Genomic DNA, 19,985 nt, shown 5'->3' on the forward strand with positions numbered 1-19,985 from the left:
AAAGGAGGGAGGAAAGGGCAGACACCTGAGAGCAGCACTATATTGAATGAGTGGATGATGAGCGCCCCCACGTACCACCAGTTATAATTATAATTATCATTAGTACAGTAAGCCCTTAATTCACGTGAGGGTTACGTTCCCAGTCCCTTCGCGTATGCGGTATATTCGCGTATATGTTCTGCCCATGTGTGCACATAATTATGCATGAGTATTAAGTATATTACATCTGAATAATACTGTTTATGTACTACATACACCTTATAAGCTATCATAAAGTATGAAAAACAACAAATATGTAAGAAACTTGACACTGAAAGCTGACAAGCACAGGCGTAGGTGGAGACACTTCAGCAGTCTGGTGCCCTAGCCCTCACTGCCTCCCGTATGCTACATTCTGCCTGCGAACAGTTGACTCATTCACCCCAAACATATGGTTCCGAGACATTTCACAGGCGTAGGTGGAGACACTTTAGCACAGTCTGGTGTACTAGCCCTCACGGGCTCCTGTATGCTACGTTCTGCTTTCTTTATTGTATGAACAGTTGACTCACCCCAAACATATGATTCCGAGACAATGCACTGTCAAGTCAATTCACCGTCAAAACATGGACGATTCTCCGTCATTCTATAAATATATTGTACTTGTTATTGATTAATTAATACATTAATAACTAATTTTCAGGGGGATTTTATAACTCATATAAGTAAAAAACTAGTGTACTGTACTTGCTAAATAAACTGGTATGTAAATAAATGACGGGGAATCGTCCTGACGGCAAATTGTCGCCAGCATTCCTTCCCTAAGTTTGTCCAACACTTTAACTTTCTCTGTCAGCAACATCACTTTACGAGTCCGTTTTGGTGTGTTACCACATGCATCACTAGCACTACGCTTAGGCCCCATGTTGGCAAATAAGGCAAGCAATCACTGGAAGGCAGAATAATAAGCCACAAATAACGATTCGCGAGTCACGCATGGTTCGACCGTCGGATTCAAACTGACTGTGTGGTGCGTGGTAGACCGACCTCCCACACACACACACACACACACACACACACACACACACACACACGCACACGCACACATATGTATGCACACGGGCAGCAGGTAGGCATTTTGATATTTTATTTATTTTTCCAGTATATTAAAATTATTTATTTGAATACTATAATTTTGTTTTAGTTATTGTACGAAAAATTCGTGGATAACCGAAATCACGTGAAAAAAGTTCACGTGAATTAAGGGATTACCTGTATTATTATTATTCTAGGAATGAAATTTGTTTTTTATGACCTGGTTTGTTGTTGCCTCTCTTTAACAGTCACTTGTGATTGCTATCTTAAATGATCACTAGTTTCCCACTGGCTTCACTGTGACAGGTGGGAGGTGGTAGCAGAGTACATTAACCAACATTCTTCATCATCGGTGGTGCGTCATGCCAAGGAGGTGCTGAGCAAGGCAAAAGAGCTGCAGCACTCTGATCAGCACATGCGTGAAGCCGCCAATCGAAGTGCTTATGCTAGCATGGAGAAGACACAGAGCCATGCACATCCCCCTATTAGTGATGCTACTGCTTCTCAGAGATATGACAGTAAGTGAACAACAAATATGCCATACAAGATATTTTCTTATGAGTCACTTTGATTTTGAAGTTGATAATGATGGTAGGTATGTTTAGCACTTAGTGATTTCTGGTTTGGTTTTGGATAATGTCAGCAAAACCTGCAAATAGGAAAACTCACTGTAGCTGTATGTCTATTTGTACTAGGATCTGCACCCAGCACAAAGATACCCCCTTTCACAAAGTCCCTCTCCCTCCTCTCACATTGTTTTGAGCTCATCACGACCTCTGCCTTTTCAGATTTCATTACTAATAAAGTCAGGTTTTTGAAAAAAAAAAAAAAACACTCAGGAATTAAATTCAGAGACACCTTGAAGAAGAGGCTTAAACCATCTTACGACCCCAGCGAGGCATTTTAAATGATGAGTAATCATCCTATACTTAGAGTTGAGAAGAATATGCATTGCCTTCTGAATGCAGTTAAGATGCTTCACAAAGCATTTAACCATCCTTCAGGGGCATGTTGTTTTGTGCGTTCATTCAGAGTATTTACCTAGTTGTTTTATACAGGATTTGAGCTAATCTCGTGTTGTCCTGTCTCCACATCTTAAATTATCCAATCTCTTTTCAGCACACAGATGTTCTTTTCCTTCAATATTTCATCCAAACTGTTCCAGATGACTATATTTCTGTTTGGGAAACGGAGTTTTTTCACATCATTTAAGCATCTGTTCTTCAGTTTAAATGCCCTCTTGTCCTTGCATCATCTTCCACAAACAGATCTTCTTTGTCCACTTTTTCCAGATTTCTAACTCTTCTTAAACATCATAAACAAGTCTCCCCTCTCTCTTCTCACTTAGCATTGGTACTTTCAGTTTCTCCATTCTGTCTTCAAATGACAGTTCCCTCAAACCTGGTAACATCCTAATTTCCATCCCCTGTACCTTATCCACTTTTCTCTCATGCATCTTTAAATGAGTTGACCATATCTGTCTATCTGTCTATTGCCAGATGCCTTAATCCCGTAAGGGGTAGACACAAACAAATCGCCTCTTATGTCACCCAGTCCCCCACCATTTCACTCGCCTGCTCCAAGCTCACACTCCCGTCTTTCATATACTGTACCTCTCCACTCCATCCTTCCATCCCGAACAAGTTGACCATATCACTTACACATATTCTAATTTTGGTGGTCTTACCATGGACACAGTTATCTCTGTCAACATCTCATTCAGATAGCTGGAAGCCATTCTCATATTAGTCATGTCTGCATGCCCTTCCAGTGTCCTTATTTATATGCTGCACTTGTGATAGAATATCCTGTATCATCACTCCTCAATCTTTCTCTTCCCTTTCTTTGTTGATACTGTCTTTTCCCATTTTATAACTAGGTCTTTTGCCACATATTCCCATTGCATTAAACTCCATTCCACACCTGGCTCTAACTGTACAACTTATCCCAATCAGTTTGCAGCTCTTCACAACTGTAACCATTCTGAATTTGCTTCTTAATTTTTGCATCAACTGAAAACATGTTCATATAACTGCCTCTTATCATTTACATATATTAAAAGCATAACAGGAGCCAGAACTTAGTCTTGTGGCACTCCATCAGTCACACTCTTCCATTGAGAATACTTGTCTGACAACTCGTCTCATTTGCCTTCATTTCATTTGTTTCATTTATAAAGGCTCCAAGATGCTTGCATGCGTTGGCCTTGGTCACCTAATGGCAGCTGTCTATGCTGCTCAGTTTCTGGCAGCCTCTGTATTCAGTCCCTTCCTGAGGTCACACTCACTGACCTCGTCCCAGGTCTTTTTTGGTCTACCTTGCAACCCTGCTTCAGATGTTAATAGTCCCCAGTTGTCATCCTTCATCCACTCCACATGCCCAAACAGTCTACTTCTCCTCATCACAACACTAATACACTCCAGTCCCATCTTACCTTTTAACTCACCCATCACAGGCCTAACCCCCCCAGGCCTTGCATTCATTGATGCATTGCCATTTCTGTATGTTTGAGCCGCCGAATATCCTCTTCCTCTTGTGCCTTGGTCTCAGTACGATACAGCATTACACTCCTACCATGTGCCACATAAAAAGATCCCTTAGCACGGAGGGAGAGGCCTCTTAGTGTCAGGAGAGGCAATAGCTCCGTGAACTTCTTCCAACCACTCCTTACTCTAGCCACAGAGCTTGCTCCAGCCCCACCTCCAGCACATAATGTGTCTCCTAAATAACAAAACTCTCCACACACTCAAGAGACTCGCCAGCAATTCAATCCTTTCACGCCTGACACTCTTCACCTGCTCTCCTCGACACACCGCACATACGAAATCAACATTATCTCAGTCTACCTCAAATACCACGGCATCCCAAATGTATCCACTTACCACAAACACTGCACAAGATGGAATTACTTGCTACACCCATGTGGCAAGCCGTACATGGCCGCTCTTCCCCTTCTTTGACAGTACTGCCACCAACCCTGTTACCATTACTGCCATTTTATCTGCATATACACTTAAGCCCTTGTGCCCCATACCATTATTATTATGATTATTATTAGTATTAGTATTGAAGTGGGTGGGCAAGTGTGTTTATGCTGGGACATATTTTGAGTATTGTACTCTGTTTACTGAGCCATATGTTATCTGTCAGCCCCTCAGGATATGTTGGGAATCAACACTGCAGCCTGGGGTTCAGAAGAACAACGACTCCTTGAACAGGCACTCAAGACCTTCCCTGCCTCCACCCCAGACCGCTGGGACCGCATTGCAGAGTGTGTCCCAAACCGTTCCAAGAAAGATTGCATGAGGCGATATAAGGTCAGATTATACTGCTATGTTGCATTCAGTTACTGTTTGTACGTGGTTGATAATGCCTGGTGGTCATAGTGAGTTGAGGCATTGCAGCTGGATGTTGCTTATAAGGGTTTTGATTTTAGAAGTTGTTGTTTACCTATGTTTGAGATGAATTTGCTTAGCCAGACAGAGTGTGGTTGAGTGGCAACAACAACAATACCTGGAGGTCTGTGCAAAGTCTGCTCATCTTTCCATACAGACGATGTGTTGGGTATTTTTCTCCAGGGTAGTGCATTCTTCCGTCAGGACATGATATGAGTTGTTTGAATTATATGGCTGAACTCTTTCACAAGCCCTCCAACTAGGCTCAGTCTTTATACACTTTGTTGCTCTCTAAGATGTGTTGAAGAATGGGTTTGGCATGACCATTCCAGAACGAATATCTTCCCTTTTGGCGAGGGGATTCTTTGACATTAGACCTATTGCACAACCTCATCTTCCTGGGTGGTCACTAGGTCATCAGTACCATCTCTGAGTTGTGTTGGAGCAGTTTACAACTCAAGACTGAAGGCAGATCAGTAGGAGAATTCCATTGATTTCAAAATTAATACCAAGCATCTTGAAGGCCACTTCATTTGAAAGACTTGAAGGTTGGAAGCATGGAGGTGGATGGTGAAAAGAATAAATCATTGTTATGGTGGCTGTACTTCCATGCAAGGTCCCTGAAGGCATCAGTAGATTGAATGTGACTGATGTTTATTAACTTGTTTCTTGAGAGTGAGTATGGCTACAGGTTGTGGATTGGTGGGTGGAATGTGGTGGGCTGTGTGGTAAGTGATCTCTTTCAGAAAGAAGAAAATCAGATGTATGTCCAGTTGGTCAGACATGCTGAGTGCTCCTCACCATCTCTTGTACTTAGAGATGAAGACACCCAATGCTTTATAGCCATGTTTAGGTAAAATCATACCACTTCCCACATCAAACTGTGCTAATTCAAAGGCATTCACAATATGTCACTCAGTGGTGCGTGTGATGCTGCAGCCTTTCTCATCAAAATATCTCATTGCATTATGGGGATCACATGTACCAGGAAGTTTGTAGTTCAAACAGTACATTAGAAACATTGGGCATTCTGTCTCGGATTTTTTTTTACCTGATTATGAGTGTCCCCAACTTCCATAAAACACCAGCAGTGGTCACAGAGACGTGGGTAACCGTACTTTCAAATCAGTGTGTAGATCTCTCTCAGTACAGTATAGTTTAAGGAAACAGGTTTCTGACCTTTTAAAATCCTATTGTTTTGCCTCCCCAGCTGATTAGTATTGCTATTAGATAGTATAGGTTGTACTGCTGATGTATGGCATTACAGTGTCCATTATTAATATTTCTAGTTTTTAATTTGGTGTTAATTTTCTTTGTACAGGAGCTGGTGGAAATGGTGAAAGCCAAGAAGGCTGCTCAAGCAGCTGCCAACAAGAAGTAGCAGATCATCAGTCACAGAAATAACAACAGCTCATCAGTCACAGAAATAACAACAGCATCTCTTCAGTTATTTCAGCCAGATTCACCTTACCATAATCTCAACCAATTGTGATACTATCAATATTGTGTACAAGTTTTTAAAACAATAGTTTCACAAGTTCAAAATTTCTGCAGGTATTGGTAGTAGAACTTATAATAATGTTCACATCACTCCCCTCAATTACTGGAGATAACAGCAGCCTCATCCTCATCCACAACTGTATTTATTGTATACCATACTGCATCTACTTTTTCTACCACGCACTGAAGCCACTGGTCATTGTACTGTATATTTCCACCTCAAGCAATGGTAACTCTTCAGTGTGATAACATACAGTAGAATCTCCTAAATTGCATCATTATAAGACTGAGCACACGCAGTGATTTGTGAATTCCGTGAATTAGAAATATAATCTTATAGGGAAAATCACTAATGGGTCTGTCATATTAGAAAAGTTGTCCCCCCTAACCCCCAAACCTCACATCAAACCGGTCACCAGCTTAGGAGGGTTACGATCAGCCATGGTAACACTGGGCAGGCAGAGGAAGCATGGGGGGGGGGGGGAATCCTGTCCCTACACCAGAACCACACGCTAACAACGGGGAGAAAGTGCACTGAGCTGGGTGCTGGGGCATCAAGCATATGCGTCCTTCTTGCTTGGCATGGGAGGGAAGCACTGTGATTGGCTTATAGCAAGTGCTGTGCTTCAATATGTTCATTTTGTTACTGCCATGCTTAGCAATGATTAGTATGCCTGGCTAGGCATGTAGGTTTTAGGTAATGGTGGCGTGTATTACACAAGGCATTGGAAAAGTGTCACTTTTGAGACTGCATTCACGAATTTCTTGTAGTTTCTGCACACTACTGATATTGCAAACTTGCATGATGTTGCCGCATATTATGAATTTGCAATTTAGAATTGTGCGATTTAGGAGATTCCACTGTACTATTTTCATTTTGCTATCTCCAGTTCTTTTATTTACCTTGCTATAGATTTTTTAACTGAAGGGGTTACACACAGCCTGCATATACCTACTTCACTATCAGGGGTTATTGTGAGCTGAATAAAAGAATGAGTAGCATTAAAACTAAATACATCCTCTGGTTAAAGAGGGTAACCATGGCCATTACTCCCATTTCCACAACTGACCCATCTTCTAGACTGGCATCTGAATAGTCAAAGGTAGACCATATTTTGAAGAAGGCAAGGAGAGAGAAGGGGGATTGCGAGTTCGAGCCTCGCCTGGGCTGCCGTGCTGGGAGTGGTAGCTCGCTCCTGTAACCCTAGCGGGGCTATATAGTCCAATACAGGACTTAGCTCGGGGGAACTCCATTTCTTCCATTTTTCACTTCCTTAGATACACATCAATATTTCATTCAGGCTGAATTTGGGCAATTTTTTGTTAAGTGAATAATTCCAGGGATTAGTAAAAGACTTCAGTCCTTTAACAATTAGAATTTCCCTAAAACAAACAAATCATCTTGAGTTAACATGACTGAAATGCTTACTGGGACTACAGCAAATAGGTTAAGGACTAAATAATGATCAAGATGAAGAGAGGGAGTGAAAAGCATAGGAAGAGAAGGTGAGCAATTACCATTGTCAAGTAGTGTGCAGGGGGAGGGTGTACTGAAACACAGCCCAAAGATGAACACAGTTTTGCAGTCTGTGGGATGGTTGTTAGAAACATGAGTTTGTGAGGTGCAGTTTCATTTAGTACATTAGTACATCTGTTGTGCTGTACTTAGTTTAAGGAGCTACCATCCGAGTAACATTTCTCAAACATCTGTAAATCCTTGATATGCTTCTCAGAAATCTTATGTTGAGGTACCTGATGATGAGAGTTTGACATCTTTCTACTGATTTCCTCCTCAATCAGAAATGTTATAAATGCCACTTTTAGTATTCCCCCCGTGTCTGAATTACAGTAGAGCATCACTTGAGCATATGTAAGCAACGTTTTTTTTTTTTTTTTACATCCTGATGACATTGCAGAATGAACTATCCATCATTAACCAAAGTTTGTCTTAATCTTTTACATTCCACTGTAGCTTTTAGAAAGTCCAGCCAAAGGTGCCACTTACGTGCTAAAGTACTTTGATGATCATAAGTTTACTGACACCATCCACTCACTTGGTGTAGTGCTGCTCTCGGGTGAATGCCCCTTCCTCTCTTCCTTCCTTTTTTCCTTCCTTCCTCTTCTGTCTTTCCTTCATTCTCTCCTCTTCCTTCTGTCTGTGGGTGACTCGACACTGAGTGACAAGCCAAATGGTTTCCTGTACACCAGGAAACCTTTTACTATGCTGGGTGGTAACCATATGACCAGATTATGGCTCCTGGTGGTTTAGCGGGAAATTAAGGCGCTCCAATTGGATTGAGCCTGTGCAGATTTATATCCAAGGGGTGGTTGGGGTTTATTGCTCACACAGTGTCACTCAGGGACGAGTAAGGCTGGTCACTCTCATCTTAACTATCAGGATCAACTTGCCTAGCCCTGGGCTCCTACGCTTCTCATGCGGCAACATAGGATTGGATGATGGATGGACAGACCCACTCATACTGTCATGGTAAGCACCAGAAACATACATAGGCATAGTCACGTTAACAGAAAGTGATAAAAATAGCATAACAAGGAAGAAACACATTGAAAGACTTGAGATGGGCTTGAAGGACGGGGTTCCAAGGCTAGGGGGAGGAGTGCTAGTGGTCTCCTCCAACTGGGAGTGGGATTAATTCTTCAAGTAGGGCTGCATCTTCGAATTCCTTGAAGGCATCAAAAACCACAGATATTGCATCATTGTTGCCAGCAGCACCCAACTCCAGCACATGATAACAGTTTTTGGGTCGAAAAATGCACAATAACAGCATGGTCTAATACCATCTCTTGAATGATCCTTGGGACTGTGGGAAGTACTTGAGTTTGTGGTCACTTACTAACTCAGAAATCAAGCTGCTAAAGTTTGAACATCATAGGTAAGTGGTTCAAAATACATCCGGCAAAAATATTTATCATATGGAAAGCTTCAGGATACCATGTTTTAGGGCACACGACTGTTAACAAATGCTTATGTAGTAGTAGCACTGTAGGGAAACCCTGATCTGTTTGACTGAGCAGACCTTAGGCAAGCAATCATCCCTGCCGGGCTGTCCCATGCACTTGTGTTACTAAATGTAATACTAGCCATTCGGTGACTCTGGAGGGGGTGCAGAGTGTGATAGGGCAGTGAGAGGAAGGCAACATACAGTCTCTGTTGGGTTCGGGGATAGTGATGATAGTACCACGCTTCCAGATGTTGGGTATCGTGTTGTGTGAGTAGCTGTAGTTTGAAAAGTTGGTGAGTGCTTGTATGCTTTGTGGTCCAGTATGTTTAAGGTGTATGTTGCTTATGTTGTCTGGTCCACAGGCCAATGAGTGCTTAAGGCTGCTAATGGTGTGCTTCGTCTGGTTGTAAGTGGAGGGTGCAAGGTCTGGGTCTGTGGGGAACTGTCTCTTACGTCGGATGATACGTTGGTCGTCGCGATGGGGGTTTAGATGACTGATGTGTGAAAAGTGATTGATAAGAGTGTTTGCTTGTTGTTTGTTTGAAGGTATGGTGTCTGTTGTTGTGATGGCGGCATGTGAGAGTGTAGTGTTGCTGTTGGAGAGTGTGATGCTGTTAGTGTTTTGCAGAGTTTGCTGGTGTTTGTTTTGTGGCCAAGTGTTTGGAGATAATTATTCCAATTTAGTGTTTGCTGTTCTGATACTTTATTGTTTATCTGAGTGTTGAGTTCTTGTATTTGTTGTACGGTGTCTTGTGTTTGGGGTGTTGGGGAGTGTCGTAGTGTGCTGCGTTGATTGATGAGGCCTTGAATTTCCGGTGTGAAGTCGGGGTTGTGTGTCTTTCTGTTGCCTCTAGGGATGTGTTTTTTTGTCTGCATTTTGAATAACTGTATTGAAAGTGTGCACAGCAGTGTTGATGTTTGTGATGGATGTACTGTTTATGTTTCAAAGTGTTGCTCTGTTTCAGTTGTGAAGGCCTCCCAGTTAGCTCTCTTATAATTAGTGTATGTGTGACTGTGGCCAGCTGGGGTGATTCTGGTTCTGGTAGTGATGATGACTGGGAAGTGATAAGATCCCAGGGTTTTGACCACTCTCCAGGATGTTGCGGGGGCGAGGTTTGGAAACCAAAGGTGATATCTGGGGATGATGGGAGGAAGAGGGCTTGGTGTGAGATATGGGTATGTTGATGGAGATTATTGAGTGTGAAAAGATTATCTGTTTGGGATTGTAGTACCAGACCTCTGTCTGTGTCAGGGTGTTGACATGCCAGGCCGACGCCTTGGCGTTGAAATCACCACCCAGGATGATGTTGGGTGTGTTAGTGATGCGGTGTACAAGTATTTGTGGAAAGTAATTGTGTGGTACTGCGGGAGACGACTGGGGGGGAATATGTGTATAGGCGATTGTTATGTGTGATTTGTTAACAGTGTGTATTTAAACTGATTGTATTTCTGTTGTGGTGTCATGTGGAGGGAGAAGTGACTGTGTGCACTGGTATCTGAGAAGTTGATGGATTTGTGTACCAGGGTGATGAGTCCACCACCACTGCCGTCGGCCCGGCCTTGTCGAATGGTGGTGAAATTATGAAATGTGGGTGTTTTCTGTGCTCTGTGTAGTTTTGTTTCTCGTAAGATGGCACTGTGTATGATTTGTTGTTTGATGAATTGTGTGAGTTCTTGTTTTTTCATGTTTATGCCATCTATGTTTAACTGAAGGATGTTTATGTTGTGTGTGCGATGTGTGTTGGCTGCTGCAGCACGGGGTGGAGGTGGTGTGGGTGGAGGGGAAGGGGTAGGAGAAGGTTGTGATGGAGATAAAGGTTGGGGTGAATTAGACAGGAGAGGAATGGGAGGGGTTGGGGGATTGGATGGTGTGGGAAGGATCGATGGGTTTGGCTGAGGCGTGGAGGAAGTAGGAGTAGGATTGGTGGGGGGGTTAGTGGGTGGGGGGAAGGAACATAAGGAGTAGGTCCACGTGTTTGTGTAATGTTTTCTGGATGCAAGTGTTGTGCAGGTGTAATGGGTCCAGTTCTTCAAGGAACTGCACTGAAATGAACTCTTTGTCTGTCAGCTCGACGTGTTAGGTTTTGAGCATGTTGGACATATGTATTTGTTGGTGGGTCCTGGATTGCTCTCAATGTCCCTGGCTAGAAGTCGTCGAGAAATGACAGCCGGGGAGTCATTTCTCGGTGTAGAAAAAACGGTGTTATTGTGTGTGTTGTGTTGGGAGACGTGGTACTTGCCTGGGCGACCGAAGCCACTTCCAGGTTCTCAGACCCCGTGAGGGGCCGGGAGCAGTTTGCGGTGGCTTGACCCACATGCTGTCCTCCTCTTCTGCTTCGACAGCCTCTGGTTGGTAGACCCAAGGGGAAGACACCACCACTCTGGTTGGTAGACCCATGGCGAAGACGCCACCGCTCCAAGTCCTGGTTGGGAGTTTGGATGGATGGTATGATGAGGATAAGGAAGGAAGAGGAGAGGAGAAAAGAGAAGAAAAGGGAGGAGAAGATGAATGGCGAGTGGAGTGAGGGAGGAAGCCTAAAACAATACATAACAATCAACATCTGAAATATAAAATACACAAGGAATAACACTCAAATTTGTAGCATAACGTCGACAGGACGTATCATTAGTTTAAGTTTCAGAAACTGTTGTTAGAGTAAAATAATAATAATAATAATAATAATAGTAATAATAATAATAATAATAAAAACCTATGAAACTCATATCAGTAATTCCTCATTTCTGATACTTTCACTATGCACAGTTCCTCTATTGATCTGAGTCAAAATACAAACAATTTTCGCATGCTTCTTAATCTCAAAAGTGTGCTGTGAAGGATCAAGGTTAATTAATCTAAAAGTGTTACTAATTTAAATCTAACACTAATTCATATCTTTATACTTAGTTGCTGTCTTGAAAATGACTCTTAAATATTTGAGAAAAAGTCCCTCTTGCTGGGACCTAACCCAAACTTCAAGCAATATTCACCTAGCAGCAAATTACAGAAATATCAATTATTAAATGAGGAATTACTTTTTGATGGCATTATACAAAAAAAACAAAACTCACAACTTTTATATGTTCAGTTTTGGGGGGACACTTATATACCATCCACTCACTCGATGTAGTGCTGCTCTCGGGTGTTTGCCCTTTCCTCTCCTCCTTCCTTATTTACTTCCTTTCTCTTGTCTTTACCTCTTTCTTTCCTCGTCCTTCTGGCTACAAGTGACTTTACACTCCCTCTTCTACCTTTCTTTCCTTCATTCTTACCTCTTCCTTCAGCCTGTGAGTGACTCTACACTGAGTGACAAGCCAAATGGTTTCCTGTACACCAGGAAACCATTTACTACGCTGGGAGGTAACCATATAACCAAATTTTGGCGCCTGGTGGTTTAGTGGGTAATTACAGCGATCCGATCGGATTGAGCCGGTGAAGGTTTATATCCAAGGGATGGTTGGGGTTTACTGCTCACGTAATGCCAGTCAGGGATGAGTGAGACTGGTCACTCTCATCTTAAATGTCGGGACCCACTGCCTAGCCTCAGGCTCCTACGCTCCTCATGGGGCAGTGTAGGATTGGATGATGGATGGATGGATGGTCAATGAGTAATGTGAAAAAAGCGGCAAAAACATGTAAATATGTCACCTTAGAGTTACATGAGTATACCAGACATCAACACAGCCATCATCATTCTCTGCTTCAGTGTCAATACAAAATACAAGTGAATCCACTATGCCCACACCACAACACACTCACCACACGTACCACACCACAGCCACCACACATACCACAGTGTAATGCATCCTCCCACACCACAACACACCAACACATGTACCACACCATCATACCACACTAGCACAGCACACCCACCACACATACCACAGTGTAATGCATCCTCCCACACCACAACACACTCACCACACATACCATACTATCCACAAGATACCCACCACACATACCACAGTGTAATGCATCCTCCCACACCACAACACACCAGCACATGTACCACACCATCACACCACACTACCACAACACACCCACCACACATACCACAGTGTAATGCATCCTCCCACACCACAACACACCAGCACATGTACCCCACTATCACACCACACTACCACAACACACCCACCACACATACCACAGTGTAATGCATCCTCCCACACCACAACACACTCATCACACATACCACACTATCACACCACACTACCACAGCACACCCACCACACATACCACAGTGTAATGCATCCTCCCACACCACAACACACCAGCACATGTACCACACCATCACACCACACTACCACAGCATACCCACCACACATAAAACAGTGTAATGCATCCTCCCACACCACAACACATCACCACACATACCACACCATCACACCACAACCACTACAGTGTAATACATCCTCTCACACCACAACACACTCACCACACATACCACACCATCACACCACACTACCACACCCACCACACATACCACAGTGTAATGCCTCCTCCCACACCACAACACACCAGCACATGTCCCACACTATCACAAAAGACAGTTCTTCAACATATAACTTTGGGGCAGCCTGGATTCCTGTAGTCAGTCCACTGGGTTTACGGCTACATGAACAGAGTAACAACCACCACCATCAATCAATTTACATCTATTTTATCTAAGGTCCAGGAAAGGGATATGTTAGTGTAAATAGTGCCAATACACCAGAGACCAGAGGGAGCCCACAAACGCAGCCAAGATTCACTTCTATGCAGCAAATATTCTTCAAAACCGCACAGTCTTCATCTAATAGGTTTATCAGCTATGCATACATGGAATAAAATGTATGGAAAGGATTAATTTGTCTGTTTCAAGGGAAGGTGGAGGGGAAAGACTGACAGTACAGGTGATGGGGGGGTCAGAGGCCTGTCATGATTTTTAGCACTGGGGCACCTGCATCTCTCTCCTAATTTTTTTTTTTCTCCTCTCTCTCTCTCTCTCTCTCATTTTCATCTCCAGCTAAAACCACTTGGGGTAGAAGTCAGGACAAGGAATGAATAAGTATTAAAGTGGGTGAACAATTAGTACCATGTTTAGTGAACTGGACCAATCATCATCATCATCATCATCATCACCAATTCTTTTTCAATTACCATCACCATTTTTTTTTTTCCAAGCACTCTTCATTATCCATTTTTTTTATATATACAGATGCACAGGGTCCATCGAGCAAAGAGGAAACCAAATAGAGGGAGAAACTGGCCAACTGCAAACCCACTGACATGGTTCATACACTAGCTCACTCACCATTCAAATCCCAGAATCTTCAGCACACACACACACACACACAAAACTATGAGAACATTACACATCCTTAACTCAACACTCTCTCTCTCTCTCTACAGAATCATAAACCACCATAACCTAACCTCATGCACACACACACACACACACACACACACACACACACACAATACCATGAGCACATTACACATCCTTGCTAACTCCAACACTGATATCAAACCAGACATTTTGACTCTCTCTCTCTCTCTCTCTCTCTCTTTCTCACTTTTCTATCCCTACAGAATCACATACCACCACAACCTAACCTCACATACACCACCATCATTAAAAACACCTTGAAAAATCCACAAACATGGGCATCAAAGTAGAAGAGATATCAGCACCACAGCCTAAGAATAGCTTTAGGAATCCTGACTACAGATTTTAAGATAATAACTACCATCACCATCAACTACAACCATAATCAAAGAGAATCATCAAAGTGTGAGACATATAAAAAGCATGTGCAGAGAGAGAGAGGGGTGTGTGAGCTGGGAGCAGGGCCGTGAAATGGTGGGGGACAGGGCAACATGGAGGTGACTTGTTTGTGGCCACCCCTTATGGGATTAAGGCGTCTGGCAAAAGATACTGAATACGAACCTGGGGTGACAATAACAAAATCCACATACAGAATACACTGGCTACAGTTTACATACTAAATGGGCAAAAGATTTTCGCCATACGCTGAATTAATCTGCCCTTCAATACAAAGAACTAAAAAAATTAGACTGTCACACTCCAGGGTTTGTTGCTGTTGATTAACTCTGGTCTAGCTACATGAGCAGACCCATCAATTGCATGCAACCACTCCTGCAGGGCTGTCCAGTGCATTATGTCTGTATTTCCTTGTGGCTGACAGTGCCTCACCACAATAAGATGCAGCGAGTAGAGTGACAGTTTGGTTTCTGGATGGACGTGGCATTTGCATCTCTTCACCCAGTTAACAGAGGCACCATAGTTGGCTCCACTTTACCCCATAAAATGGTTACCAATATGAAGTTATCACCCAGAGCTGTAAATGTTTTCCTGGGTTGCAGGAATCCATTAGGCAAGTCACTCAATAAAGCCACCTTAAGTGAAATAAAGAGTAAACTCCAATCCCATCCGTCCCCTCAACTCTCCCATCATAATCCTAGTCCCCCCAGGCCTGCCATTCATAGATGCACTACACATCCACCTAATGACTGTCATTTCTGTACGTTTGAGCACACGAATATCCTCTTCTCTTACTGCCTAGGCCTCATTACCATACAGCACTACACTCGTAACACATGCTCGAAACGAATAAAATTTCCTAATGGCAGCACATACGAAACCTATCACATTACAAAGTCCAGTACTAGTATTTTACTTAAGGTGCCTTCACGGTGTGGCACTGATCTGAGTAAGTGGTGGAGCTGCCTGGTTATTTAAACATCCCTCAACACCTTAACTATGGATTCAGCCCTGTTTCCACTTCATAACTCCAACACAAAGTCCTCTTATACTGTACCTAGGGGTTCCCTTGTCCAGCCAGACTACTCTTATGACATCTACTCTACCTCATCTTCATTAGCCATCTTTAATAACTCAGCCAAGGCTTATTTTGTCTGCCCCTCCCCCCCTTCTATTTTAATATCCACCCGTTCCCCTATACAAAGCTACTTGACTTGTGACTTCTTTACTTCCTGCAGGGTTTCCTGCACGAAGAGTCTAGTAGTTTATCCTATGACAGAAACTGCACATCAAATGTATCTTTCACATCCCTGGCAAATTTCCTGTTCCTTCTGAGAGAGACAAAAGCCACCTGACTCCAGTTTCTCTTCTAGCTCTTAAGCTCTCTACCATTTTTCATTTTAAACACTGTGCTACAGGACACACTATCATGTCTGAAGCTGCTACAAATTCTTAAAGTTTTAAAAAATACAAGGAGCTGAGACAACACCTCTTAGAGCTGCCAATACATGAAGCAAAAATTATATACACAGTGAGGAAATTTGATGATGCAAGTGCTGAAGAGTGTGACTTTGATAGAAATGATGATATGAAGAGAATGGATGCAGATATGATGACAAAAAAGATACACAGTACTGTACTGACTTCAGAGGTGAGAAAAGGCATGGAGGGACAAAAAGAGTGATGGATAAAGTAAATGATCATGTGAGAATGTAGGGAATATGGAAGCTGATGAGGCTAGGGAACTGATGGGTGAAGATGGTGTCTTATATTACAGAAAAAAATACATGATACAGGTTTGGGATCCCCTCTAACATACTTGACCTGAATTTTTTGGGGGAGGTACTGTTAAATGCATATGAAGATAAATCATAATCCCTAATCCCTATCTCTTTTCCCATCCAAAGACAGGGTATGGCAGGGTTCAGAATGAAAGAAAAGAGAAAAATATGATACAAGAGAACTACTGAACACCATGGCCTATGAAAGGGAATATGCAAAGCCTTCTAGTACAGAAAAAGATGTCTTCATGCAATGGCATCAATACAAACATTTCTCAATTTCCTGTACCCAAAAAGAAGGATGGTGGATTGTAGGAGAAGGGCAACATCAGCCAGCAAACTACCAGATTTAGTCAAAATGGGCATGGAACCACAGGAACAAAATGCAGTCACATTCAGATACTTACCAGACAGTGGAGAAGGCTAGCAGGGTTACTTTTCCCCCTTTCCACATTTCAATTTCCACAGCTCAGTCAACTCTCACCTGAAAATTAACACTGCCTATTAACCCTTTCAGTCCCATAACCTTGATTAAGTTCCATAACATTCTCTGGTGACAGCAAGAGCATTATAGCTGGGATAAAATGCATTATCACCTGCCACTTGCATATATGAAATAAGACTTCCTCAAAAAAAGAAAGAAATATATATGTAAGCTGAACATAACTGCCTTTCAATGCACGGAACAATGGTGGAGGGGGATGCCTTCACATGGTGGCACAAATGATTGGATGGTGAGCCTGCCTGGTTGTACAAATATCCCTCAGTTCCCTCCCTATCCCCCCAGAAAATGGTGGATGGCATATGGGAAATGCCAGTCTGCAGTCCACCAGGTTCACATTTCAGATAAACCTGGGGTCCCAACAACAAAACCTACACATACACCAGCTACACTTCATGTATTAATGGGGCGAATTATCAGTACAACGGACAAGTGCATTTCTTTTCTACGCAAGGAAGAAGGAACACAAGGCTAGAAACCTGCAAGATTTCTGCTTCCAAGAAAAAAATAAAAACAAAATAACAGAGCCAAAATTGAAGATCTGTTCATTTTGAGATGCCTGGACGCCCTGTGTTTATGACTGGAGATCATAGGCAGTGGAAATAGACAGAGGAAGACGGTTCCAGAGCTGACCTGTTGTACACTTGAAGGACTAGGAGTAATGGTTAACTCTTGCACTACAGAGCTGGAGAGAAAAGGGATGAAAGTTTGCTGCTAGAGAGGGTGCTACGTGCCTGCCTTAGTGGTGGAGGGATACAAGCTGACACTTCAGAGAAGCGGCCATTGAAGTAGCAACAGAAAAAAAAGATTGAAAACAGTGCAATAGAGAGACAGAGGGTGAAGGGACCCAGTGAGAGAAAGGATAATGAGACAAAAAGCTGCTGACTCCACCTGGTTGAGAGGAGCTGTATGCGGGAAACCTACCCACACATTAAACTGTACTCTACACAGGGGCGAATAAAACTCCTGTATAAAGTCGACAACTGTTCATGGGTAAGGAAGGCACATGTTCTGGTGTCAACATCTTTTTCCATATGAAGTTGTAATATCACACATTTTACATAATAATTTTTAAAGCTGTTTAGTCATAATTAACAGTGTGTAATGAAGTCTGAATGATGAACAACCAAATATCATTTCGCTGTTAGCTGTGGTATAGGAAGAAGGTGGACGGCAGACCACAAGGGCCACCCTGTTTCAATTATAAAATGAAGGTTAGGAGAAGTGAAAAGATATCTGAATAGTGCGTAAGTGTAAAGTCCTGGGGAACCATTTATTATGTTGGTATATGTGAATGTACTTAATGCCATTTTATAGAGGTGTATAATGTGCTAGTAGAGTTGTCATTTATCTCTACTTTTTGCATAAGCCCAGAGTATATGTAATGCTCGGCACCTCACTTTTTAGCTGACCTCAGCACCGCGCCCTACTCGGCTCGGTGACTGTACAGCGTCAGAGGCCGTTTTACAGTTATAAAGGGAGGTGGTGTCGCTCCTACATATCTCTCGGGTCGCAGTTATATTATTCTGTACCCAATAAAGAGAGATTTAATCTGCTCATTTCTGTCACCTTACGCTACCACTTAATAACAGACCAGCTTCCACCTTCTCGTGGCAGAGGACCTTTGGTGGGAAGTGTTGGGCAGTGACGGCGAGTAGCTGACGTGTACTACAGACAGTGTCGTCGATCCAACACGGTGGTCTAGTTATACTATACAGCAGAACACTTAATATGTAGTCAACTGCTACTCCATAACGGCTACATTATTTTATTGGTGCTAGCGGTGGCACGATATTTAGTGCTAGCCGTGTACCGATACACACAGAGTGGTTGCCACCACCAGGGATTAACTCATAGAATAGGGCCTCATATTTGAATTCAATTCCTCAAAGCCATCAGACACCTGAGGCACACTGCACTATCATTGTTGGCAGATTTCAGCCCAGGTGCATTGATAATGTTTTTTAGCTGTAAAATGCACAATAACAGCAGAAGTGCTGATTTTCATTACGTAGCGATAACAAAAACCAGTTACCGGTACCTTGTAAAAATGAAATATTACTCACACATGTAGATCATTACAGGAGTTGAGGCCCATGACTGCATACAATAATGGAGTCAGGTGCTGGTAGTCATCCTGTGTTGCTGTCATGTGTGTGAATGCAACAACACTCTTCAATGACACTGCACACACACACACCTCCACCAAGGTATAATCTGAAAGTCATAACTAGTTTAGCTACAAATAAAACCATTACATCATAAAACAAATATCTGCAGAAGCAAAGTGGAATTTTAAGCTGTGATATTAAGGAAGGAACCCATACATCATTAAATCATGAGGTTTTGTGTAAAAATTTGTGGGACTATCATAATATACGGTCTTTTTATCATAAAATGTTTGCAAATACCACTACCTTTGCTTTCATATCGGTACTGAGTCCACAATGACCAGTTCTGACCAAAAAGTTAAAAAAAAATATATATATAGTTTTGCATGTCGTGATTTCCAACAATCTTGTGGTCCTATCGTGCACAATGACCAAAATTTGTGTTGAGTATTTTTCTGACAATCCCGAGCAATAACAAGTGATTAATGGCAGAATATTAACTCGTCATTCAAAAGGGCTATGGTGATCTGCCGGCCAACGTTATCCTTCTGCCCACCATCCCCCTTTTGGGGGTCAGGGAGGGGGCTGTGGAATGCTTGTATAATCAGGCATAACCATTTCGCGGTTATATCAGTGTTACCACGTGAAGGCGTCCATCTAAAGCTCTAAAGCTACAATACAACCTGATATGGAACAAGCTTACCTACCCAGCACGAACCTTGACTTTGTACCATCCAGTTCTTAATAATCACCCGAAAATGCATATAAAATTACACCAATATATTCCCCAGAACTACTATATGAGGTAAAAGTACTCACACCAGTTTTAAATTTACAAAAACTGGGAAAAAAGAGTAAGTAAATAAGATACACGTCTCGTCTGCAAAACCATGATGT

General features: G+C 42.5%; 1 protein-coding gene across 1 annotated transcript in view; it reads left to right on the forward strand.

The window, feature by feature from the left end:
* LOC145403145 (dnaJ homolog subfamily C member 2) overlaps positions 1-6,324 on the forward strand; it is a 35,857-nt gene extending 29,533 nt beyond the window's left edge. Inside the window, exons 12-14 of the mRNA XM_080274967.1 lie at positions 1,381-1,592; positions 4,225-4,391; positions 5,791-6,324. Coding sequence (XP_080131093.1) covers positions 1,381-1,592; positions 4,225-4,391; positions 5,791-5,850 — 439 coding nt within the window. The 3' untranslated portion in view covers positions 5,851-6,324. The remainder of the gene's footprint in view (positions 1-1,380; positions 1,593-4,224; positions 4,392-5,790) is intronic.
* Positions 6,325-19,985: the final 13,661 nt, after the last annotated feature.

The sequence above is a fragment of the Coenobita brevimanus genome, chromosome 60 (genome assembly GCF_032717465.1).
Source record: "Coenobita brevimanus isolate Jiangsu-jjx chromosome 60, ASM3271746v2, whole genome shotgun sequence".
Taxonomy (NCBI): Eukaryota; Metazoa; Arthropoda; class Malacostraca; order Decapoda; family Coenobitidae; genus Coenobita; species Coenobita brevimanus.